We start from the raw sequence: 26,792 nt of genomic DNA, 5'->3' as shown, positions 1-26,792 counted from the left end.
TAATATGAGCATTTGTTTGTTATTGTGCATTTTGCTTTCCTTTAATGTTGACTGAATGGATGGAATTACAAATTAAGTACATTTTACTCTGTTGGGATTTACAATCATCAGTGTAACTCCAGGAAAAAGACACACATGAATAAAACAGAAACTGCATCGAAGAAATGCAAAATATGAACAAGGGAATCTCAGTAATACTAGGTTTGTCATTTGATAGCAACAATACACAAGACAAGTGTATTCTGTGTCCAGCTGGTTTGGAATAAATATTAAGCAGCTCCTTGTTGAAATGAACCAAACTTATAACAGTTATGTACACTTCTGGCTTACACTCAGATAATGATCTGCAGCCTACAGAGACGACTGATCGAAACCACAGAGCTAAGAAGCGAAAGTTACACCACTCGATTCTGTACTTCTTTTCACCACCCTCAATCATCCACACAAATTCATTTCTACTAAATCAAAACATATATATAATTGACAGTATACTGCAGTATTGTTGTCATCCTCTGACACTTAGCTGAGATTCAATCAACGTAACCAACAATAATGTGTAGATTTGGGGTGGCGCCAACCAGAGATGTTCAGTGTTCCTCTACCTTTTCTGTGTTCCTATGAAGAGCATGTGATGGAGGTGGAAATGGCACAAGCGCTGATATCCCTCCTTCTCACTCATGGACTCTTCTTGTTAGCTGGAGACAGAGTGAGTAATTCAATAAGTCAAGTATTCATTTATTGCTTTCCTTTTCAATCATGGGGCAACTTTTTTTTTTTACTTTCCCCATCCACCTCCACACCGAGAAAAAAAAGTGATACAAGTTCTGCAACTTCCATCTGTGGCAGCACTCGTTGTTTTACTGTGGCTTAATTACAAAATATTGGCGCCGTTTTCTGTAAAGATTACTCACTGTAGGAGGCCCTACATAATTTGGACCGGAGGGTTTGTCACGGAAAATAATACAATGCAACTGGGCTTTCTGTATTAGATTTCCGCTTTTAGCCTCCTTGACATTTCAAGCTGCATGAACTAATACATCTGTTATTTGTTGATCATTTGATTATTAACATACTTCACAAACCAAATCAGCTGCCCTGCTGGAGACACAGATACAGCTCAGCAGACAGTCTGGGTTTTCTCGCCTGCCACACACAAACACACTCGCAAAGATGCACAATTTAGCCCTCAGTGAAAAAGGAAAGCAGGGGGAAAAAAACATTTATCTTCCCCTCCTTTGAGCGTATGAGCACTCTGACACCGGCATGGAACAAAGCCCGTCATCACATTCTAATCTCGAATTTCAGGGCTTTTATTTCACCCAAATGCCACCCTGCTGGCCTTGTGAATTATTGACAGACTGACACCAATGCGAAAGGACACATAAAAGAGGGTAAAAGCTCTGGCCCTGGAAGAGCTTGTCCTCTCCTATCGCCATCAACAGGGAGGCAAACTGTGTTACTGCTTCTCTGGAAGCTCACCGTATCTTTTGAGACTGAAGAACCAACATATGACTCCTGACCCACAGCTGCACTATACAGCAGAGCTATTCTGTTCAGCGCTGCCTCTTTGGTCTGTCTAAGAGCCTTAGTACAATTACAAGGACACTAAGGCAAAGCTGTGAATTATCTGATCAAATCATGAAAATTAAAAGCAGTAAGTCACACACAGTTAGTTCTGCATACAGCCTTTTAAAGTCATTCTGATTTGACTATTGCCCGTCATTTCTCACAACATGGTACTTGGCTCGGCATGCAGTCATTTAGTTTGCATGATGAAAAGTAAATTGAGGTAAGCCATGTGTCAACTAGACAATATTTGTCAGTTTTACGTCTTCTCACTCCCACGCCTTCTCCTCATTTTGCTCAAGATTAAGATGTTATAGAAACAAGTGGAAACAGACAGTGGAGATGGATTTGAAAAAGAAAAAATAAAAGAAATAAAAAAACAAAACAAACAGATTGAGTGCGAGCGGAGAGCAGCAGATTGAAACAAAGCCGTCAGCAGAGATGAGAAGTGGTGTTTGGAGAGTGTTTTTGTGCTTTCTACTGTTGTCTAATCCACCTCGCTCTCATTGCTGGCACCCTCGGGCCGCCTCAGTTTGTCCACCTGTTCATTAATCTGTCCGTCCCCACCTCGTCGATCCTCTGTCTGCATGCTTAGACCCTCCTCCTCCTCCTCCTCCTCCTCCTCCTCTTCCTCCTCCACATGGCTGACATCATTCTCCTCCTCTTCCTCTTCCTCTTCCTCCTTCCTCTCCTCTTCCCCCTGTACCTCCATACGGACCTGGTCCTTTAGGTCCAGGGACATTGCTGTGCCGAGGCCCACTGTGGCGATGTCTCCGTTGACAACGTGAGCTCCATCCGGCTCTCCCAGTAGCACATCCAGAGGGCTGTGGTGTCCGTCTTTAATGGGGGAGGTGTTGGCTGACTCATTACTGACAGGGGAGATGTCGCTGCTGCTGTTGGTGTGGTTAACGGATGCGGAGCTGGATGCTGGAGATGGCTTCAGGGGAATTTGCCAGGAGGGGATCTTAGGAATAGTGGGAGTGGAGGGGAACTGTCTCCTGTAAGCAAGGTGGCAAATAACAGAGAGGAAGAAAATGAGTCCTAATCATGACCTCATCAAAAACCTCACAGTGGTCAAATTTTGTGAAAAGAGCTTTCCCACGATTTAATCTGCAACTGCAACCACAAAAACTACATATATATAACACTTGAGCATGCATAAACAACACACACATACAACACACACTGTGTAATTCTCATAATTACAGCAGAGAAAATGGCTTCCCCCTCAGACAGCCAGATGTTCATCACACCTGGTAAAGATGCTCTAAGATTTTTTTTTAATTACATCCACTGCAGCTTTTAAGATCAAAAAGACAATGTTGAATTGTAACAGGATCAGCACTACTTGGTTGTTAAAAAAAAAAAAAAAAACTGTTTAGAGATAATTTGGATCATTTGAACAGGAAGGGAACAAGTCTGGAGACAGATGGTGATACAGAGACTTTTATTTTGTGATTCAAGCCTTTGCCAGAGAACTCATTGTGAGAGCCAGGATAAAGTCAAGAAAGCAAATGACAAAGGGATTATTACTGATTAGAATGTAGCAGGGGAACAAAACATGCTCAACTAGACAGTTCTGAGGCAATTTTCGTCCTTGCCGGTTTTCTGATGTACACTCTAACTTCAGGCTTCATTATAGACACTGATACATAGTCATGCATGCTAATGGGCATGAGAGAGCAGGGCTGCACCTGACTAGAGTGAGGAACAAATCTGGATGAAGGGACATCTAGCAATATATACGGAGATCTTTTTTAAAACAGCGACACAGATGCCTTACATCTTATATTAGCATGTAAATAAATTATATGATCAACAAATGTGTTTGCTGTATATTTGATAGGCATGAAGCTGATTTGTTAGCGCACATTAATAATTTCTCGTGTCTTTTATTTTGCACTCATAAAATGTCTGAAAGTTGCACAGGAGCAATTATGCACGTGTGAGGTTATCTTGCTTACCAATAAAAGCAGTAAAACACAGAAGACCAGCTGATGCCTGCAGTATGTTAATTGGCTGAGCCAAGTTGTGAAGTAAAAGAAATGGTGCAATCAGTATTATAACCTCTAGTGCCTGTGAGATTAAACATATTTGAGATTAATGATTATGCTTTAAGTGCACTATTTGGCGGAGCAATGTGACAATATGTGTTCTTACATTTTATTTATTCATTTACAGAACCAAACTTTCAGGCCATCTACAACAATTCTGGACTGTACAAGAGTGTATGCAAATATGATTGCGTAATGGACGTGCTGTAATTACTCTTTGTACATTGTCTTTTCGAGAGCTGGAACTTTCATTCACCTCACCTCTTCCTGAGAAGCCTATCACCCAGTCACACAAGAGTTTTCTCCTTTTTTATTTTTTGTATCTTTTTTGACACATCAATTATTATCTCTTTGACTGCCAGCCATTCTCACAGCAGCTTCCTCCAGCTTGCCAGGCATTTTCCAGCTTTTTGACTGATTTCCGTAGACCCACCATAATATTATGTACTGTTACTACATACACATTCAACCCATCAAAGGAAAGATGAGGGTCTCTAGTTTCCAGAAAAAAAAACTGTTTGTTTCTATCTTGTTCCAGTCTTGTGAAATTGACGGTTGAATATAGGTTAGTTTAGCCCAAAATGCCATTTTGGCACCAAAATCTTGAGAAAAAGAGGTTTTTGTGTCGGCTGTCATTTTCAGGTGAACCAGTACAATTGGCTCCTTTATATTTTGCTTTAGTGACGCCTCAACATCTGTACAGTTGTTCTCTTGTAAACAACAACTAAATCAACACTGACAAATGACTTTTGATGACAAAAGACAAAATATTTAGCTACTGACACACACTACTGCAGCCTCTTTTCTTTCTTTTCTTTGAGTTACAACTTTTTCTTTCCTTTTTTTTAGTGTGTGTGCGTACGTGACGTGTGCGTGTGCATACGTGTGCGTGTGTGTGTGCGTGCGTGTGTGTGTGTGTGTGTGTGTGTGTGTGTGTGTGTGTGTGTGTGTGTGCGCGCGCGCGCACGGATCAGTTCGACAGGTTTTTGTAGCCGAAACACGGCGCTTTAGATCAGATCCAGCTTCCTCTGGTCAGCAGGCAGCGGTCTCACTCACTCTCTCTGTCTCACACACATCTACACACACACACACAGCCGACAGCTCTGGCTGACGCCCCCTGAACTCAGCCACAGACAGTCTACGCTCACAACAGACAGACACCAGCTCTCCTCGTCATGTTCGCCGGCGCCGTCCGTTCCTCATCCACACTAGATCGGGGATTTTCAAGCTGCTATCTGAGTGATTTCTCGCAAAATCTGGCGACTTTCCAAACGCTCTTGATGACTAACGACGAGCGATCAACGGGGTTGTTGTTACTAACGTTTGTGCTTTGTATCACGGAGCTGCACGGAGCTTCAACGAGCTGCCGAGCCGCCATGAGCCCCGCCGCCGCCCCCTAAGCTCTCACCGGCGGCCAGAGACACCCGCACCGCTCCGTGAGGGGGGGAAAACACGCTATAGTTTTTATATCTCTCAATCCAAATGTGTTTTTCTGCACTTTATTTTGATGATACAAGTCTGATCTTCACAGAGGAGTAGGGCAAGACATTCAACATGGCGTTGCCATTAAAAAAACGCTAAGACGAGTTATCTCGTCTTTGGCAGACTACGCTTGGATTCGCTAAGACGAGATAACTCGTCTTTGGCAGTGAAAGAGTTAAATAATCTTAATTTGTGTTTTAAGTTGTCAATAAGGTGCATTCATTATCTTTTTTTGATGAGTGCAAAGCAAAAAATACGTGACATTTTTCAAAAGCAGGACCACATTATGTGGAAAAGCATTTAATAAAAGCATGTGAAAAGCATTAATGCCAGCAGTAAGTAAAGTGTGGCCAACATCAAATCTGTTTTCCTGTTTAACACTGTCACATGGTTCAACTGGAGTGCATCCAGGAACCCAAAAGTGCATGAAAACAGTAAGTTCTAATCCTTCAACAAAGACACATGCACATACACCTGTGCTGCTTTTTGTTCACCTCCACTGTTTCAGGGTCAAGATAACACTCTTACCTGCTGAGCAATAGGCCCTTCAGAGAGACAATCTCTTGCTTCAGCTCTCCGATTGTTTGGTTGTCCAGGATACGGTTGGTTGAAGATGATGCCTATAGGAAAAAACACAAGTGACACAGGCACAAGCACTGATCAGGTCACAAGCAGGGGCACAGCACAAAGTCAATATACGTCTTTCAACAAGTCATCTATGCTCAGTCTCAACAATATGCAATAATTAAAAGAAAAAAAGAGCTTTGGTTTCTAAAAAAGGTCATAGCCTGCAGGGTAAACAAATATGGTGAATGCAAATGCTCAAAGGCACATGTTTTTGTGTAGCCAGGTCATCCATCACCATAACAACCTCACAACTGCCGACTGCTGGTGGTGACAGAAAGGGAGACAAAGAATCATACTTCAGCCACCTCGACTGCTCAGAAAGTCCAGTGAGTGTGGATCAGGCTGTTTTTACATAATTTTCCATACTATCTAGAAAAGATTAGGCCAGTGTCCAGTGTTTTGGATAATGACTTTATCTTGAACAATGGCCACATTCATGAAGGCAGACCATAGCTTAGCAGTTTGTTTTGTTCTTTTTGTCTTTTATCAAAGGCATGTGTTATCACACACACTGGTGCAGCTTGAAATGCTACAGGGAATAATAGCAAAGTATTTGAATGGCAAATTGCTGCTGAAAATCTGCCCCTGCAGCACTTTTTTAGGGATAGGCAGGACTTTGACAGGGGGAGCTATAAAATGATGAGTTTTGATAAAGGCCTAGAGAAAAAAAACATCACGTGGCAACAGTCAAACGCAACAATAAAACTCAGTTTCAACTGCTGCAAAGTCTTGCAGACTAATGATTACCACAAAATGAATGGAAACGACTGAAAAGGGGAAGACCTTAGAGGCCTAACATGCAGGTCGAAGTGACATGACTTATCACATAAGTTACTGTCATTTTTCATTACTTTTTTTTTTTTTTTTTTTTTACATTTTTCTGAACTATTGCTTTTACCTGCTTATGACACTCAAGCGGTTCATTGGCTGGATTACTCACACACAAATGCAACTAGTGACAAAGAATCATGAGTTGGCATTGTTTGGCTATAGAGCCAAACTGGTTGGGAGCCAGTGATGTAGTTAATTGCTCCCCATTCTTAATCTATTCCTGAATAAAGAGTACAAACATGTGCAAGAGCAGGAGGATAGACTGATGAGACCAGAGGGAGGAGAGGGAGAAGACAAGGGAAAAAGTGGGATAAAAGAAAAGTAAAAACTGTAATTAAGACTCTCCTGACTCACCAGAGGAAGCTTGTTAGGAAGCGTGGACCCCCTATCGAGGGTAGAGGGATAACTTGGACTCTTTCGCTTGTAATTAAATCTAAGAGAAATTAATTGAATCACATCTGAAAGGGATCAGACTCATTTACAGTGGAAGGAGGGAGGCAGAGGAGGAGAAGTGAGGGGAGACAGAAAAGGAGACGAGGAGGGGAAGGAGATTTTTTTTTTTTTGGTGGGGGCTGTTATCGGCTCCTAAAGCTCACTGATAAGGAGCCGTGTTTTAGAGGTGGTGCATTGGAGGCCAGCTGAAGACACTCTTATTACAGCCGTCACCTCATTAGAACCATCTTAATCCCTTGCCTCCCCAAGGCACCCGTATAATAACGCTGGATTCTGCTTCTCTCTCATTTTACATCGAAAAAAAATTAATTGCTGCATAGGCTGAGCTAAAAACCTACCAAGGCACAAAATCAGCTTATGAAAATGTCAGATTTTTTAAATAACTGAAATGTGAGGATCTCTCGTGCTTATATCACTATGCGTAAGAAAAAAAAAAGATGACAACTTTAAAGTACTGTAACCGCTAGCTACATCCATAATGTGCATTATCTACAGAGCAGCACCATATAATATCTCACATCAAGGCTTGTCACACAACACTACCTCTGGCATATGTCTAATTAAGTCTGAGGAAACCTAATTAAATGTTGGGCCAGGACTGAATTTCAGCTTTGAGATACATTATGTCAGTGTTTATACACAAGAATCTTGTGTTAAGTGCACTAGGTGCTTGGGTGGAGGCTGAGTGGTGGGGTATCAGTGACCGGAGAGATTGAAAATACGCTGTGGACTTTAAAAGCCCCACCTTGAGTGCTGACATGTGTCCACTGGACCGCAAGAGTGTGTTAATTGTGACATTGCATCAAATTGCTGATCAAAATATTTAATCTCTGAAATGATTTTTGCAGCTTTAATTACAAAAGCTTCTGTATTGATCATTTTTATTCTCATCATTATGGAAAATCATTCATTTATCATGTACTGTTGGTATGCTGAATTGTGTTGTCTTAATGTTTTTTTATCCTGCCTTTATATACAGTACATTCTTTTTTTTAAAGACTTTGGAACTTGACTATCATTAAAACTGAAATTTCTCACCTTGCCATCACTTGTAGACTTGATTTAAAAAATATTTACTCTGTGATTCTGTATTATGGGTTTGCCGTTTGTGATTGTTCCAAGGATCTGATAATATAATATAATAAATAAAATATCTGTTCATGTCTTTTGTGATATCACTGCCTTATACGCTACATATGAAACTTGATGATGATCTGTGGTTTCATCCTGAGGAAGGCCATGTGTGCTTAGATAAATCATTTAGAAATGAAAAGACTCAAAGTAATGAGTGAACATCTCTCATCTTTCTTGTGATGTTTGACTTCTTCCAGCCTTCCTGGTGTACAGATGCAGGGCTCTGAGGGATCTGTGTGGCCTAAACAGTGGAGAGCATAATCCTTCTCTTGGCACTGCACATTGCATCAGACATATAAACAAATAAACAACAAACTAGAATTACCTCCTTGCAGCTGTCTGCCTCATCAACCAGTCAAGCCTACATCCCTCTCTGTACAGACATGTACACGTGTATTTCAAACTTTAATAAATGGAATCTAATGAAAAGGTGTGTTCTTAGGCAAAATGAAAGTTGTCACTATATCAAAGTACGAATCCAGTCAATAATTTGCCTACAGTTAGAGACTATTTTCATAGCGAGTTACAGAGAACTGATGGAGAGCTTTGTCATGTTGTGAAACAACAGTCACCTGAAGCTCAACTGTTAACAAAAAACAGGATAGGATATGAAGGGGGTCGCCCCTAGGTGGACACTTATATATACATGACATGACTGTTAGACTCTGTTGCTTTGGTTCTTTTGTAAGTCTCCTAAGTCTGTAACTTCATTTAGAGAAAATAACCTTTTTTTTTAGGTCACAGGGACCTTTGACGCTTGAGCACCTCCTCCTAATCAGTGTCCAAGTCAATGTTCTTATGAAATTTGACGAAATTCACTAAATGTGTTCCTGAGAAGAGGACCAATGGCTGTACCAATGAACTGATGGACATAATGCCGTTGGCCACAGCTGCCGCTGTGTAGACATAACAAATGCCAACCAAAAAACCAAAACCTGAAAAACAAACTGCATTGAATGGGGAAGGGTTTACTATGTAAATATTGCATATGATAAAATGTTCCTCTAACTGGTTTAAAAGCTTTGAACCTATTATGTTTCAGGTGTGTGCCCTGAATGTGATGGGCCTCCTTGTAGAAAAAAAGGGGACATAAAAAAAGGCATACATACAAATATATACATATGTGTGTGTATACATCTGTGTATAAATATATTTTTATGTGTATAAATATTATATACAGACACATACAGTACACACACACACACGTACATAAAACAAGCAAAGAAAAACGATTATCAGCTTCAGCAGCACCCAAGGACGGCAACGCATCTGGCTAAATGAAGATAAATGCCTGTGGACCATTAGCAACAAGATAAGATCTTTAACAAGGCTTGTTTAAGAGTGTCTGAAGGCAAATTAATTCACAGTTACTCCGCCGGCAGACAGTGTGTTTTCGTGTAACGCATGTATATTTATGATGGAATTAGTTTCAAAAGGAAGTCCCCAGAGGAGTGTTTTTGAGTGGAAACACTGGTACAGCGCAATTGCTCTATTTATGCACTTTCCCACTGGCAGTATGTCTCGCGCAAGCAAGGAGGCGGTTTCTAATCTTCAATGTAGTATGCACTAATAAAGAGAACGATCAGTGAGTTGAGACAGCGGGGCAAACACAGTTAACAGTTAGATTTGTAATGATAATGGCGCAGAAATAGACTTGGCTGTCTAACATCAGGGATGAATCATCCTGAGTCCAATCCATCTTCAACACCTGCAATAGAATACAGCAGCATTTCTTTTTAACATGAAAACTGAGAAAACAGGGAAAAAGAGAGGAACTGTCCCAGGCCCTGAAGTCTGGAAAAGTGCAGCATCAGCGTGTGCTGTGTGTGTGTGGACATGAGTCACTCTGTCTCAACTCACTTCCATAATGAGGTCCCCAGTTTAGGGACAGTAAACACGCTCCGCAATTGAGCGGTTTCCAAACTACGAGAAATGTTTACTTAGCAGCTGAGGAAACAGAAGTCTCCATGTGTTTCGGGTTAAAGGCACATTTCCGTGTCGAGAGGTATAATTGCTAAGTGTGGTGCACATTGAGCAGCGTGGTGAGGCAAACCCTGAAAGCCGCAAACGGTGAATGATAAGTAGCTCGCCAGCTCCAACATGTGTTTCTCATCAAATATCCCGGACCTGAAAACAATTTCCCAATTTCCCCCATGGCCTGAGACAACAGAGGGCCTCGTGCCGACTCGCAGGGAAAATTTAAGATCAACACTATAGCTATAAAGCAGAGTTTATGATTTGTTTAATGGGTGTTTTGATGTGAAATATACTTTTTATACACTACTGCTGTCCAACTAGGCACTCATAGCAAATGAAGTAGACACTTTTTAATCCAATCTATGATTTGGAGATGACGAATGAAAAGAAATAACATCCGTTGTCCCTGCTGTGAAGGGACCTCATTGTTTAAAGTGGGTTGACAGACCACCTCAGTTAGGTCTGCTTAGGACCAGCATGGGGTCACATCAGCGCCCATCTTGTACTGGAAGCCAACTGAGCTGCCACTGCCACCGCTGCTCTTCACACCAGAGAGACTGTGTGTGGCTGAGACCTTGAAACAGCACAAAATTAGGTACGAGTTGTCAGTTTTTGATTAACCTTGTCCGGTGAAGAGAAGGGATTCATATTTTTCTCGTTTGTGCTGAAGCAGATGTGTTCGCATATGTTTTCTTGCGATATCCAGATGCTACAGTGAAACACCAGTGTGCTTAACAGCTGTGGACATAAAACATTGTCTAAGATTGTCTCTTCCGAGGCCCTTTTTTAAGAGCTCAGAGATCCTAAAGCGATTTACGAGCATTGTTATAAAAAGCAAGAAACATTTCATCCCTTCACATAAGTTTTTAGAACACTTACTCCGTCAGATTCACCCAAACACTTACAATTCTGAGTAGATTATGAACAATGTCTATAAAAAATCAAGGCAAAGAGGAATGACCATACAGTTAAAGATTATGGGCCCATGATGAGATGCACCATACTATTTTGCAGCTTGTGTTGTGATGATATACAGTATAATAAGGCTGTCTGTCTTAGGTAGTTACGACTCAGTACAGTGCAAGTGATTTTAGTACACAGGGGCCTCGAGAAACCTTTTCTCTCTCCTCATCAATCTGGAGATTTGAAAATGCAATTTTATGTTTACTGAGCTCTTCTGTAATTTCAGAGTAACTACCTGTCAAGCCTTCTTCAAAATCATAAATCTCAACATAAGAGACCTTACAGTAAAAAGGTGCAGTCTGCAAACTTTCATGTCCAAAACACAGCAAAGCTTAGTTAAAATGTTTTCTATGCATCTTGTTTGCGGTAAGATGTTATTATACTATATTACTTCAACTAATATGAAAATATTACTTAATGTTATTACTTAATTAGATCTTACTACTTTTTTCAACCAGACTTGACATGCCCGATGGAATATGGATGAATGTGAGGAACGCCTAAAAGATTATATTATAGTACAAACAACTTCTAAAATATTATGTTCAATCCTGGGATCCGATAAAAGGAGAAAATGTTGCAATAAATAAATAAATAAATAAATCAGGTAGTTTCAACTTAAAAAACAACTGATATTCTAGCAAATTGGAAATTTGGAAAGAAAACAGGGTGGTGAGTGAAGGATGTTGAGTTGCTGATGAGGTGGTAGCTACCTCTGCTGCAGCCAGTTCCTGAGAGAGCTCCTGGATTCTCTGCTGCTGCTGGACCAGGAGCTCCTGGACGGAGACCAGGGTCTGTTGCAGCTGGCTTACTGTGGAAATGAGAGGAATAACAGATGATAAATTCCACAAACTTGAAAACACATAAAAAAAGGGGGGGAAATAAGATTGTGCGATAAGGTTGTTTTGGTGCCAGAAAACTGAACATTTTCTTTCCAGAGATGATGACAGAAGTGATGAGACGCAACTCGTGTCACTGATCAAAGCTGTCCTCTAAGAATTGTAATCAAAGCTAATACCCCGTAACTTTAGTCGCCGCTTTTTGGTCAGAGGCACTGAGGGCGGAGGGTGGGAAAAGGGAGGGAGGGGGGGCGCATAGGATGGAGATATTAATCTCTAGTGTCTGAACTTAAATCAAATAACAGTCTCTAACCTTCCATTACCCACCCAGACACTGCCTTCTAATGCATCTTAAATCCTCAAACGATCAACAAAGGAAAAAACAAGGCTCTCATTTGGGAGGAGGCTGCCAGACAAAATGTCCCCCCTAATCCTAATAAATATTGTTCTTTTTCCATTGACTTTGAAGATTGAATTAGTTCAAGTGTTGGTGTTGGATGAGGGTGTATGATTTCAAATAACACCAGGCACAGTTTGTTGCCCCCTGCTTCCAGTCACGCGTGTATTACCAAACAATGCATTAAGTTTCCCTGAGCTGATTATATTACAGAAAACCAATAAACATTCATATAAATCATGGGCGTGTAAAGTGTTAAATCAAGCCTAATAGGATTAACATCAACAGATATTGTGGCGGTCCACTGCTGAGGTTGTCAGGCCAATGGTTAAAAGCCTGAGCTGCAGCCGGCTGGACGCAATGTAAAGAACCCTCCTCTCACATTAACCCAGACCAGGACAAAAGACAGAGTCAGGCTCGGAGGCTGCGTTTCTTTTGATAAACCAACACAGACAAAATATTTGATCTTTCAAAGACACTAATAACTTGTAGTGACACCTGTGTTTAAAAGGGTGGAGTTGTATCAATATGGGTGGGGTGCTGAAACCTTTGATCTTTTCATGCTCGGAATACGAGTTTGAGCAGGATCGTTGGTTTGGGCCTAAAATCCAGTGAGCAAACTATTTGAGTTTTTTACTTGGTTTGTGATCCAGAGTGTGACCAACCTTTCAGAAGACGGCAATAAAACTAAAATACCGCAGCCATCCCTGCTTAAAAAGGTGTTAGTGTGACAGGGTGTGCACGCTAAGCCAAGAGCTGCCCTATTAGTCTCCGATTCCGCCTCACCACAAAACAGCTTGTCCAGATGTGTGGGTCAGTCTGCCAGCCTATAATGCTGTACCTCCTGAATTACCATTGGCACCACTTTTTCAGCCACTTCAGCCAAACAGTTCACAGACCAACTCTTTTCATGTCTCTCCACAAAGTTGACTCCCCTGCACTGCTCACACACTTGACAAAAATGCACAACTTCTTATCCCTAGTTATCACAGATATGAAGCCAAGAATAATGAAGTCAATGACTTTGGCCAGGCATGAATCAGAGGGATGCTGGTAACTGCAGTGTGTGTGTGTGTGTGTGTGTGTGTGTGTGTGTGTGTGTGTGTGTGTGTGTGTGTATGTGTGTATGAGCAAGAGAGAGAGAGAGAGAGAGAGAGAGAAACAGAAAGAATTAGAGACAAGATGATGTGTGAGGCTTGCAGCTGCTATGAGGATGGTGCACATTGTGTATTCAGTAAATTATTCAGTAAATACCTCAATATAATGTACACTACATATGTCCAGGCCTGTCTCTGTCTTTAATGGCCAGCTGGTCACCAATATGGCTACTACCGACAGAGAGTGCCCAAACAGCCGCACAATTCCATTACAGCCTGGGTACGCTGAAGGAGTTCCAAGATCCATTCATTAATTGTCTGTGTGAAGTTGTAGGCAAATCATAATGGGAGTCAAGGCCCCTACTCTCGAGCTGAGGCTGGTGAGAGAGACTAATGTAGTCCCCATTCAAAAGGATACATCACCTCATTGCGCCCGGCACTAGAGAAATACATGAACTTTAACAAAAGGGGGTTCAAGCAATTGGCAGCAGTGAGGCAGTCGGCCGCTATTACTCAGTGCAGCGAGAAGAGTGGGAGCGAGAGGGAGAGAAAGACAAAGGGAAAGCAGGGGGAGAAAACTCTCAATGTAATTGCAACCCCTCTCCCCAACTGTTAACTACAACAGTCATTAACTACAATAGCAGCTTGGCTACTGCAGTCATAGCAAATTAGTTCCCCACACTGGCTAGAAAAAAGACCCGTGATTTCTTGCCTTTTTTCTTCCCCCTCAACCGGAGGCTCACCTACTCTCTGTGAAACGGAGGGGGACTCATCCTGTGAAATCCACTCTTTACCGACAAACAAAACAGGGTTCGTAAGTTGGCAAATCTCCAAAAAGTGATAAGTAGAGCAAGAATGGGCAGTGAAATAGCCAGAGGAAGTGTGTTTGCATAGTTGGGAGAAAATGACCATAAAAGAGCATATATTTGTTAATCAGATTCAGGGTGGCACACCTTGCACGCAATCTCGCACAACTGCTGACCTCAACCTACCTTAGCCAGCCAGAAAACAATGGCATGGGTGTGACTGGATGAAATGATAACAGCAATACTTTCATCTACACCATGTTGCGTCTGTGACAGGAACTGTAAACTCAAACAACTTGATTTAATTAGGAGTTGATGTGAAAATCAGACAAAGGACACCTGTAGTGACACTCACGGCATCACATCAATGGTTCAAGTATATTGTTCCTCTTTTTTCTCTAGTTTCTCTAGGCCTGATTCTTGTGTATTTACTGCTGTAATAATTACTGTTACACTAACTATAATAATTTGGCAAATTACATGTATTGACTTTAACACAATCATTTTAGGCATAAAGACCACTTTATCAAATTTAAAGGAAATTAATTTGATTTAAACACACATTTGGATGAACAATTTCTGTTCCAACCAAGACTTAATTATGTAACATTTCACTGACTAAAGTTACTCATAACCTCTTTTAACTTGATGTAATAATAAATGCATATTTGCCTATTTTTCTACCAGGCTGATTATCTGGGATTGGTAGCTTTCAGGTAAAAACACTGCAGTTCAACACTAGTACTAACGAGACCAAACTTTCTCAGAGTGCCTCTTTCATTTACGCCTCCCTGGATTTTTAATTATACTGACAACGAGCTAGGAAAGCATCTCTCTCCTTGCTTTTCTCTCTCTCTCCATGTCTGACAGCCAGGTTGAGATTCCTCACCTGTCCAACATGGGAGCCGCACCTGTCACCGTGCACTTAATCACACTAGGGCCAATGCTGAGCCCAGACACCACACAGTGCCATGCTGCACGCATGGCACACACATACACACACATACAAATACACATACACACTCACACAAAATTAAAATGAACTTTCTCGCCACCTACGGGGAAGAGGGTGGATGATGATGATGGCGGTGGAGGTTTGGATGGGGCTGAGGTTGGTGCAGGGGGAGACGGATGGAAGGGGGGAGTGAGAGAGGATGGGGGGGTGGGGGGGGGAGAAAAGTTGTCATTTCCCAACTCCTCATTAATATTCCGAGGTTAAGAGCTTTTCAGCGAAACGTAATTAATTGAGCCCGAGCCTGACAGTAAACAAGCAATTTCAAATTAAAGCGAAATGACAGCGGCGTCATTTGTTAAAAACGTGCGGGGCCCCCCGATTTTGGCGACAGATAAATGAGGGAAAATGTTAAGGAGGGAGAAAGTGATGAAGATATTAATCTTCACCTGTCTGTGTCAGCGTGCCACTCATTGCCGCAATGTTGCTTTCCATCCTCTGCAGATGCTTCTTGTCCTCTCGGCTGCCCATAATGAGGGGAAGGATGTATTTCTGCAATTAAAAGCATGGCACAAAATTACACTTCTCTCCGGTGGGAAGGGGCAGAAAGATGAGGAAAAGACAGGGCCACCTAGACTTGGCCATGGAGGGTCAAAAGCATTGTTTTATTGGACTCACGCCTAATTGTCTAAGCTGCATGATTAAATGCATCCATATCTATGGCAATGTACAAGCAGCTGATAAAGGTATGTTAATGTGACTGTTTTGAAACCATTGGTAAATTAGAAAATTAATCAATTAGTCATTTAAGTTATTTCTCAAGCATTAATGTCGAACATGGCAAATTAAAAAACTTTGGGTTTAGACTCTTGGTCAAGAGTAAAAACACTCTGAGGATGGAACCTCAGATTCTAAGAAAAGGTCCAAATTTTGAATATTTATGGACTAAACAATTAATCAAGTCTGAAAACATAATCTACAATGAAATCAACTGTTCGTTAGAGTCCTAAAAACATATTTCTACCAATATAAATGCCGGAACCTCAGTGAGGAACAGTGAAACAAAGAAATTAGCAGACAGGGGAAAACATGTTGGTTAACACTGAAAGTAGTCCAAAAAACAAAATCAATGTCATGCTGTTCATAATTTATCTGCAACAGAATAAAGAGAACTCTACAGAATCACATGTATATCTGAATGCCAAATGAGTGTTACCCAGATGAGCAGCTTGTGTGCATCTCACTGAATGAGTGTATGAGGAGCCAGGCTTACAAAATAAAATCATGTCCGTTTAACCCGACTGACCTGAGTTCAAAATGTAAAATTAATGTTTCCTTGCTTTTAGGGCTGATAAGGAGCACTTAATACCTCGCAGCCAGTTGCAGCTTGTTGCTGCCCTGGCCAGGTTTTCTCTCCAGCTCAGGTGGCAGGCAGACACACCAGTGCAAGTAATAAACACTTTTTAGAGAAAAAGATTAAATGAGTGTCAACACGTGGTAATTAATAAGTGGGTTGCTGGGAGTGTGGTGTTTACAAGGTGCACCATAACATAAATAAAGTATGGGCAGAAGCCTGGACATATGGTGCGACTGGCGCTACGCTCCAGTGACATGACAGCAACCTGTGCTGTCCCGCCAGGGAATCCCACCTCCCAGGCGACCGGTGGCTGGCAAACACTGCTGCATGAAGTGGACTGGTACAGCGTGTGTTTTCATCAGCGAAAGATCGGAGGCACAGAGGAATGAGAGTGCACGCGCAGCCTTATGAACGGCCCGGTAAAGACGAGCAAAATAATAGGACATTACAGGATCTAAAGGGAAGCCAATACGTCTGACAGGGTCAGGTAGGCATATGCATGTACATGATACACGCTCCCTCTCTGTTCCTTACAGACACAAGAGAACGGCCTGTCATCTAGGCCAAGAGCTACTGCTGGAGCTCCTGTCCTCCTCTAAAACGAGAGTAATGGCTTCCACATGCCACTCAGACTACTACTAACAACCACTATGGGATTAATGTCACCGGGGACAAGGGGCCTCATGAGCTCATGTTCAAGGGCTGCTAAGCCCGATAAAAACCAGGGTGATTATTTTTAGACGGTAGGACGGCAAAAAAAATGGTTGTGTGCTGTGTTAGCAACTATATTTTTTAGGGGAATAAAAAACATATCTGAGAGGAGGAGGGAAGGGGAAGTTAAAAAGAAGGGGGTTCAAATGAGATCATGCTTTGACGTAAAGCAGGGTAGCTTTAATAACAAGACCAGAGTGATGTTACATACTGCAGAGGCGCCTTCTATTCTAGCACCATAATTCATCATAAACTGATGTACTTGCAAAGCCCACCAATTTAAATGTAATATCAGGGAGAGGCAGTACTGACAGATCTTAGGATGCAAAGCATAATATATATAACAAATTTTGTGAAACATTAACTGTGAAAACAAAGTCAGTGAGGAAACACAGTCAGAAAGGGCAGGAGAAGTAGGGTGTAACTTGCCTTGTAAAGCTGGTGAAAGCCAAAGGCGATGCCCACCATAATGATGGTGAGGGCACCATAGTCCCTCCATCTGTAGCCTGCTGGACCTGGAGAGGAGAATAAAGCATGTGTAAAATACTGATTTGCTTTCACTTTAATGTGGTTTCTAAAAACACATTTGCATGAGCTAAAACAGGCTAAACAACTGGGATAGACCTTTGGGGTAAAGAATCATTTACCTCTACATTTAATAAACACAATGTCATTCAAGCCATCTCTTTGCAATTACAAACTCACTGCATAAACACACAAAACATCAGAACAATATAAAAGGTTAAGTCTGCAAAGCAAACAGGTCGTCTCTACCCTGTCCTTCCAGAAAAGGACTCCATTATGCTCAACTTAACTTTGGGGTGGGGCCAAAAACAGTGTATGTATATAGCCCTTTAAACAAGTGCAATGAACAGAAAGGTGTGTGAGTGTGTGTGTGTTTGTGTGTTTAGAAGTTGACTGTCTTGCTGAGTGACAGATAATGTGAAAGTGTGTCATTGTGCAAGCTGTCATCTGGGTAGGCCAACTGTCTGTCAAAGTGGAAATTCCCCACATAAGAGAGGCATTCAACTGAAAATGTCACTAAACAACAAACAGGTTGGAAGGAAATATATGAGTTTTTCTTTTATTTACCCTGGTGGGGCCCAAATGAATAGGAAATTATTAGAGGCTAAGCCACTAAAGTACACCATTGATATTCTATTACAGGTCTGATTTCACCTAATGGGTTATGTGGTACGTGTTTACTGGCTTGATGCAAGTAAACCTGATTGATCTTGTGTGATTTGACATGCAAATAAAATGAGAGACCCACTGTCATGCAGGACTATATGGTATATTTTCAAGGTGAATGCCATTTTACTCGTTTTACTCAAGGGCAGGTTTCATCGCTGCCGCAGCATTTAGGGGTGAACCTGTAACCTTTCCCATCGAAAAATTTTGAATCATTCTCCAACATCCATATGGTAACCACATAAATTTGGGGCTTCATCAACATTATAACTGCTATAGTCTGTCACCTATCCCAGAATACTGTGCTTCTGAAAGGCCTGGGAGTCCTTGGGATGGGTGGTTGACCCTGAGCGGGCCTCACTGCATCACCAGGGGTCTTCACTTGCTCTTTTCCCCCCCTTTAGGACCCTTCACTCTTCCTGTCTCTCCTTTTTCCCTCTACCACTTCCACTCTGCTATCTTCTTTTTTTTTTATTTGGTCACTTAAGCTGTGGAACTGTGGTCTCCATCCCCCGTTTTTCCAATCTCCTCTCAAATTTATTGGGTTCAGTGGAGGCCTTCCTGTCCTTCTACCGCGTGGAAATAGAGATCAGAGTATCCATTACTTCGACAGAGATGGATGCGGGTCCCCGTGCACCGTCCCCATAACAAGGACATCAAAGGGAGGTAGCCCCCTCTTTTCGGCATGACCCCCCATACAAGACTCCCCGCTCTCACCTCATTATGCAGCTCCCTTATAGCCGTTTTGATATAAAACCCCCCACTATGGACGGAGAGCCGCGAGTCTCCCTAACTACATGGCCATCCCATCAACATCACTTTCATTACAAAACATGAGATGCCGGGGGAGTCAAGGACAGTGTGGTAATAAATGAGGGTGGAATACATCTGGAATCATTGTCATATGGGTTAAGCATTACGCGGACTTCATTCTGCATTGGTAAATCAGTGGACAGCACTCATAACCTCCTGAGGTAATAAAGATACAGGTTGCGGCGTGGGGTCTTGCCAGGGTGCAACCCCTTGAAACAGAATGGCAAGGGAGACTTCATGAGCTTGTGCTGTGCAATATTGTATTCCCTCGGCCTGAATTCACAATCAAGGCAAATGTTGCATGGTGCACAGTCCTGTAGTCCTTGTAAAGATCCTGGTATTTGTTGACTTATGGATAATCCTGTTTAGTGGGTTTATATTAATAAAAACAAGAGGGAGGACTCTAAGAGAAAATCTGCACTGCAGGGATCCAAGTTTTCAATTAGACTCAACCACAAACTGGTTTTTGAGGCGAGACTCCGCACAAACACACAGGTATCATGTATGAATCAAAGGGAAAAAGGTGGTGTGCACTTACTGGGAGGTGCAGGAACCAACTGTGTTGCATGAAGAGGATGTGGGGGCCCCACAGGGCTCAGAGGCAGGACTTCTTCTGTGCTGCCGGAGCGCTGGATGGCTAACTCTACCTCTTCATCTGTCAGGCCTGGAATCAAGACACACACCTTTAAGACATTTGGAAGGGGTGCAGTGACTCTGTCTTAATGGGAAACACCAAATGGCTCCTTGGCTATCATAATATATACTTAAATACTTCCCAAGCCCCTCACAAATCTTTTAAGTACAATTTAGAGAAAGTATGTCAAATCGTCATTCAATTTTACCTACGCTCTTCTAAAAAATGCATTTTCATTTCATGATTCTCAATGGAATTCTCCATTGAGAGTTTCTGTTTCAGGGACATCCATCAAAGAAAGATAGTCTGGAAAGGTTCACACAATGAAATCTGAAACTCTGCTAGCCTATTAACTGCCACCAAAGGCAAAGAAAATAAGAGTCTGTCCACTTCTCAAGTTATATTTCCCATGTGGAGATTTCATACACCCCAGACAGTGAAAATGCATTATTTTAATTTCTTCATTGTAATGTAAATGTATTACATAATTTTGCAAATGCCAATATAATTTAATCTTCAGATCTTTTTAATGATTTTAGTGATGATTAAATTGCAAAGGGCTCCCTGATGGAGAATCAGAGGGGAGGAGAAAAAAAAATCTAATATGAACATCTCCTTTTGTGGCAAGAAAGGATTTTATTTCAGGCGCCATATGCTGCCATTGCTGTGGGTCTCATCTTTTAATGAGTGTCTTAGTCTAAACAAAGGGAAATCATTACAACTTTTGATGAACAACAATAAAATACAACATTAACCAATTTACTGTGAGACAATAAGGAGAAAGCTGAAAACAAAGAATCAAAACTGTTAGGTACATGCTGTTGTTCTTAGATATTGATGAGCTTGGTTTACCTTATAATGAAAAATCAGCGCAGTTTGTTTTATAATGTTGTATACTGCTCATTGTAGCTTAACAGCGTGTGTCTTCTAACATTTTTTCCATTACTTCTGTAAAGCATTTTCCTCACTTATTGACGGAAAATCCCATTTGCAATAGAGCCTTTTACTTGAACTTTTCCCTCAGGATTTGTAGAATTTACGCAAGCTCAGAATAAGCTTCCTGCATCATTTGAGAGACAACTGGAAAGTGCCCAGTTGCAGTGTTTCAAGAGCTGGCTCTTAGTTTTTATTAAAAGTATGTGGGAAAAGCCAGATCTCTGATACTGACCTCTAGTCTCGATAAGAGAAACATAAGGAAATACCTATGAGTGTTAATAATATGTCCAGATTTGTCCACTTCTCAATGTGAATGAGATTTTACAATCAAAATCTTTTCAACAAATGACTCCCTCCATTTGAATGTGTTTAAGAAGTTTAATTGTGAGGCAAATCTGAACAGGCCGGTTGAACCTTGATCACAGATCCCACATTGACCTATGCCTGTATCAGCAGCCATAAAGCATAAAGAAATCTTTTGATACCCTATCACACAGCTTATGCCAAGGGGAGGTCCCTCCAGTCACCTATTTAAATGCTCTGAGGACTTCAAATGGCCATGAAAATTGTTGAATAATTGAAGGCAAATATTGGCCAGCCTGTAGTCTACAGCAGGTCCTGAGTGCCAGGAAGTGGTGAGCACCATGTGCTGAGTTTGTGCAGTCAGACTCCACTGTCAAATAAGCAATAATGTGTCCCTGGACTCCTGATTCATCTGACCACAGCAGACTACGTGGTGGCAGACTATTGAGTGAGACTTGCAAGGATCTCAGTTTCACCAAATGAGAAGAAATAAAACAAACTTCAGGTCTTTTCTTTCACCTTGCAATGTGAAGCCTTAAAAAAAACATCCACATTTAGGGGGCTATTGAGATTTATGTATGTATAGCTGTTCACATCTTTGATGTTGTGTTTGCAGCAAATGAAAGGTTGTTTTTTTTCTTTTACCCTTGCATTAAAATAAAATACATGGAAATTCCTAAAGCTGTTTTCTAGTCAAATTACAGCTTGCTAAGTTGTGTTGTTGGCTCTGATCTGTTTATTGTTGAGGGGAAGACAACACCAAATGAAAGGGCCCTTAGATCCAAAAGAAAGGGGAACAAGGTGAAAGTGAGTTTTACATATAAAAGGAAAAGACAAAAAAGGGATTGTGAAATTTATTATGGGTTCCAAAACCTGTGGAATGACCCCTGGACCTCCATTTCAGATCGACCTGTGGGGAGATGAATTTTTTAAGACATAAATTACACCTAATGACGACACCATAAAAAAGAACAATAATGGAAAGCTATTCTGTATTTCATTATACTGTATTATTTGGTGCACCTGATACACGCAGTGCCTGTTTATGAGTCACCGTATTAGCAGATGCTCAGCCAAAGCATTTGCTTTGACCTTGCCATTCTCATTGGGGCATGAAATTACGGTGCTGGCACCTCGATATTACAGCTATAAATACTGTAAACTGCATATCTGGGCTACGTTTTCTATTGTCTTTCAACATAAACCTGATCGGTATTTATTTAAAGGAAAACCCATTGCTCGTCAGGTTATTTACAGCTCTATTTTCAGTGGCTCATATTCTCTGGGTATTTTTTAAGGGCAAAGAGGCAGCAAGGCTCTTACATTAAATCCATTTCTCCAATTCTGGCACTTCTGGACTTTATGGGTCAAGACCTAGACCGGACAGCCAATTATAAAAATTGCTTACTAAAATATTTTGGGTGGTAAAAGGTGAATGCCTTTTTTGCTGTCCTCCAAGGCCTGAATTATGAAGTTGCCCTTGAGTTAAAATTACTTACGTTTAGAATAACATATTTAGGAAAAAAAAAAAATGCAAGGCAGGGGTCATAAATAGATGGAGGTCAATGGGTTATTAAGAAGTCGACCGCAACTTCAACCTTTTTGTCACGCGTTGCTGGCGAGGAGATTCTACATGTCATTTGGTTCCTTACAACTGCTTGAAAATGGCATGCCCTAAATAATGACCACTCTCATAGAGTATTCATTTATGTATTAAAAAAGTGGACTCTGCTCTCATTTCCCTGCTTTATCGCCTTGTACTGATGACAAAGTAGGCAAGGCCTAGGCTAGGTGGCGCCGTGGAGTAATTTATAACCACATCAATCCCTTTACCTTCTATACAGGCCTTGGTCATTGTCATTTTTGTCCGAGAGGTGAGTCACATAACCCCACTTACAACGAGGAACCTATTAATATCTGGAATGATGAACCTTACCCTTACCTTCATACCAGGTATGGTAATAGACCAACAGCCTACCTGTGTTCTCTGTGACCCTCGATCACTGGCCCTCTACTCAGGGTGAAATCTATTAGGATTATTTATACAAGTCAATAACAACTGGGATGGCATATAAAAGAAATAAGTCAAGCCATCATTTATGTCTCACCGACGGAGAATGTACTATGCCTGTTTCATATGCTGAAATGACCTGTAATGCAACAATGTATGTCTGTGTAGTCTGAACTCTCCCAAACTGCACTCAGTGTGCCGATGTGAGAGCGACTGAGAGATGTCATTTTAGGGGCCACAGTCAATGTGACACGCTGAAAGCTGTAAAATGTTCTTGACTTTGTCTCGAGAATAAGAATTTTTTGGTAATTACATGTGGAACTGCTAATTGTCTGGGCTAAATGGTGGTGCCAAATTGGGTCCCAACGCACTTTAGTTGTTACATCTGTTAATTGTAGAGGACATAGATGGCACAATTCACTAGATGAGACTGTAGCACATTATATTTCACTCAAACACAATAAAATTTACTTGATCTTGGCAAGGAACAAGTCAAACAAAATTGCTTCAAGATGGTTGCGAGACAGTTTAAATGCACTTCATTTCCCCCACTATGCAAAAAAAGAGAAAACATCTCTAGGTTTAAATCTTGATTTATATTACAACTTAGTGACAAAGTTTCAATATTTCAGCCGGTTTATTCAACAAGGATTCAAGAAGGGCAGCTAGAAATATTGGACTGCATAATTGCCAATTCATGCCCTGAAATTGACAGTTGAAGGAAAACAGAAAATTATATTTTCCAATGAATATTGAAATAAACCACACTATTAGGATCTCTTTGAAAAAAAGGAGATGCAACCAGAGAGGCATCCTTCAACGCAGATTAGGGCACAAATGTGCAGAGAAATAATATGCACGAGCGAGATTATTGTGTAAAGATTCTGCAACATGTAATCAAAGTGGGCCCTATTTTCCCCTTCATCAGCTGTCCAGTGTAAGTACTGGCAGCAAGAGGAATCCAATTTAAATTCCACTCTACCAGGAGATGGTATTGTTTCATTTTATGTGTGCTTTGACATTTCTGGCTGTTAATATAGAGTAAAATCCAGAAGTATTTACATAAATATGACATTAAACTGTATTAGAAATTAAGACTGACACATTTGCTGTGCTCGACTGTCGGAGGAGGAGGCTGATTGAGTTTCTAGGTCAAAAGGTTGAGAGGACAATACATGCTGGATACAGAAACAGGGAATGTGAGTATTGGCCAAATGTTACAATCAGAGTTGACCATGTTTACTATGGCCAAAGAAGAAACCAGTCACCAGATATCACAACCATATTCTATTGCAAGTCTGAATCAACATACAGTTTTATCACTTTTATAGAGGACAAGTGATCATGTCAAAACGGAACGCTTCTTCACATAGAAACTTAAACCGGAAGACCAGACACTGAAATGCATCTTGTAATGTAATGCATACTGCGTCATACACATTATATATAATTTACTCTGACTGAAAACGAGAAGTACAACTCATATTGATGTGTGCTGCTGCAGCATAAATAAGGCTACGGGAAACTTATATAATTTAACTCCATGAGACATAGACAAGCCTCAGAGACATAAGAAATGCTGCATAAAGGTGGAAGTTTGACTCATAATTTATCACTTCAACAAAGTGAGTTTTACTCCTGTCTTTTGCCTTTAATTAGTTGTTTTTGTAATGACACTTAGTTAGATTATAACTATAGAGTTCAATGTTTATCTTGGAACAACCTTTTTCTAAAAGATTTTACTGTAAAACAAATACTGTATGTAAGTTTAAAATGAGTGTGTCGAAGTGAAATCAAAGCCACACAAAACTAAGTGATTCAATACGGTATGAGGTTATGGTGAGCAGTTTCCTGAAACAACTCGCAGGAACTTAAGCATGGATGGACAAGATGTGCTACTCAAGTATACTTTGTGTTCAGTCTATATTCCTTCATCTTTGCCCTCTGTCTCCCTGAGATCAATGTCCTTATGCAAATCAAGGGTTCTTGTTTAGATGTACAATGGAACAGACATTCCAAAATAAATCTGCATTAAAGCGTCATTCATATTTCATGGACTTAAAGTGCAGTAAGAGCAAACCATTTTGGATAGCGGAGCTCTTTGGAGTTTACAACAAAGGAGAAAGTAAGAAGAAAATTAGGTGTACCATGACATCATGTAGTATTGATGAGGCCTTGGTACATTTGAGATAATCAACAGTATATTGTGAACATGCCTCAGTTGTCAATAATGAGGCACAAAGACAGAGAAATTTCAAAAGATACCAAGAGTCATTAGAGCCAGATGAGATGTGTATAGTAGCAGCCGGCAACCATGGATTTGGTTTCAGGTTACCCTCCCCAGTCATGGAGCTTTTAGGCTCACTTTTCACTGTTTGGCTACTCTAATGCTGGAGGCAAAGTCCCTGAGCACTGCAGAGGTACAGTCCCATAAGCACTGAACTCTTCTTGTGAAGAACTGAAATAAAAATACCAACCACAAAGAGTTTATCTGAGGCAAAACCACATACTCTCCGTGCACACAGTCACTGCTCAGCCACGGGCCGACTGTAACAAATACATGGCATAGCACTGCACATTTCCGCTGCCGCATTATATTGAACCGACTTAAATGAGTTTGGAGTAATAAAGCTATTTGCAAGTTTTATTGCACAAACAATATTCTACCATGTGTCAGAAATAATTTCACTGAATAGCAAAGAAACTGAAGAGCCAGCAAACATTTCCACCGTCCCTGCATTGAAAACCTGCGTGTCATGCCTCAAATTTACGATAACAGTTAAATTAAGTAAAAGGGTTAAAATGCTGGAAGGCAATATTGATAATTCCATTGAAAATGCAGAGAGAGTTTGTCAATATTAATTTTCCTGAACCCAAAGGAGCATCCCAACTGGTGTGTCATTTATTCACAGGGCCTGAATCATGCACTCTGAAGTTAAAATCGACCCCTGTTAGACCCCCTCCCCCAGGGCAAAGAGCTATGCCTATAACCTTTGACCTTTACAGACTAATCTCACACCCGTTCAAAAAAAGTAAAATAAAACAAGTTCATCTCTCATACATGTATGTATTTTTTATAGGCTTTCAGCACTGCATTCAACACAAAGCAAGAGCAAATTTAAAGTATCACCTTTTTTCTTCAGGAAAGCTTTTCTGGTGGCCAAGGGACTCTGACGTACTTTAGGGTTCTGTAGAAATTTCACCGCGGTGGTTATCTGGGAAGAGATAAATGTGATTTAATTCTTCACAATGAGATAATGTGTGAGAGATAGAAGATACTTTGCACAGGAAAGTGATGCTTTTAAACACTACAAACAACAGTCTAGACCTTCTTTAAGAAAAAGGTTCGTTATAAACCAAGCCTCGAAAAAAAACCCAACATAAATGGATTCCATTTGATATTTGCTTCTAAGCCCCCACACCCAGGAGTGAGGAAAAAGACCACCTGACCACTTTCCAGCTAAATGTGGAGAATGACCAAATCAGCAGTTATAAAATTAGCCCATCAAGAGTGCTGGACAAATGGAGTATGGAGCTTAATTTGCTATTACCCTCTTAAAGACAAACTTCCATTCTTAAGTGCGCTGTGGAAGAAAATCTATACTTAATGCAGAGGTGATCATTTGTATCTAATAACTTGAGAATCCTAGGCTGAAAA

General features: G+C 40.9%; 1 protein-coding gene across 3 annotated transcripts in view; it reads right to left on the bottom strand.

The window, feature by feature from the left end:
* Positions 1-280: 280 nt before the first annotated feature.
* pex14 (peroxisomal biogenesis factor 14) overlaps positions 281-26,792 on the bottom strand; it is a 44,731-nt gene continuing 18,219 nt past the window's right edge. The window contains exons 3-10 of one of the 3 annotated variants that reach the window (XM_085781666.1): positions 26,265-26,349; positions 19,789-19,914; positions 17,676-17,761; positions 15,628-15,730; positions 11,801-11,898; positions 5,631-5,722; positions 2,134-2,564; positions 281-695 (exon numbers count right to left, since the gene is read on the bottom strand). In XM_085781666.1, the coding sequence (XP_085637792.1) occupies positions 676-695; positions 2,134-2,564; positions 5,631-5,722; positions 11,801-11,898; positions 15,628-15,730; positions 17,676-17,761; positions 19,789-19,914; positions 26,265-26,349 (1,041 nt within the window). In that variant the 3' untranslated portion in view covers positions 281-675. Of the gene's footprint in view, positions 696-2,062; positions 2,565-5,630; positions 5,723-11,800; positions 11,899-15,627; positions 15,731-17,675; positions 17,762-19,788; positions 19,915-26,264; positions 26,350-26,792 lie in introns of all 3 variants that reach the window. The other 2 variants (XM_085781664.1, XM_085781665.1) reach the window with 2 other exon arrangements.

Source organism: Trachurus japonicus, chromosome 7 (genome assembly GCF_045865225.1).
Source record: "Trachurus japonicus isolate A0001 chromosome 7, Traja_1.0".
Classification (NCBI taxonomy): Eukaryota; Metazoa; Chordata; class Actinopteri; order Carangiformes; family Carangidae; genus Trachurus; species Trachurus japonicus.
The sequence above is the reverse complement of the archived record's forward strand: the minus strand, read 5'-3'. Positions and strand labels throughout refer to the sequence as shown.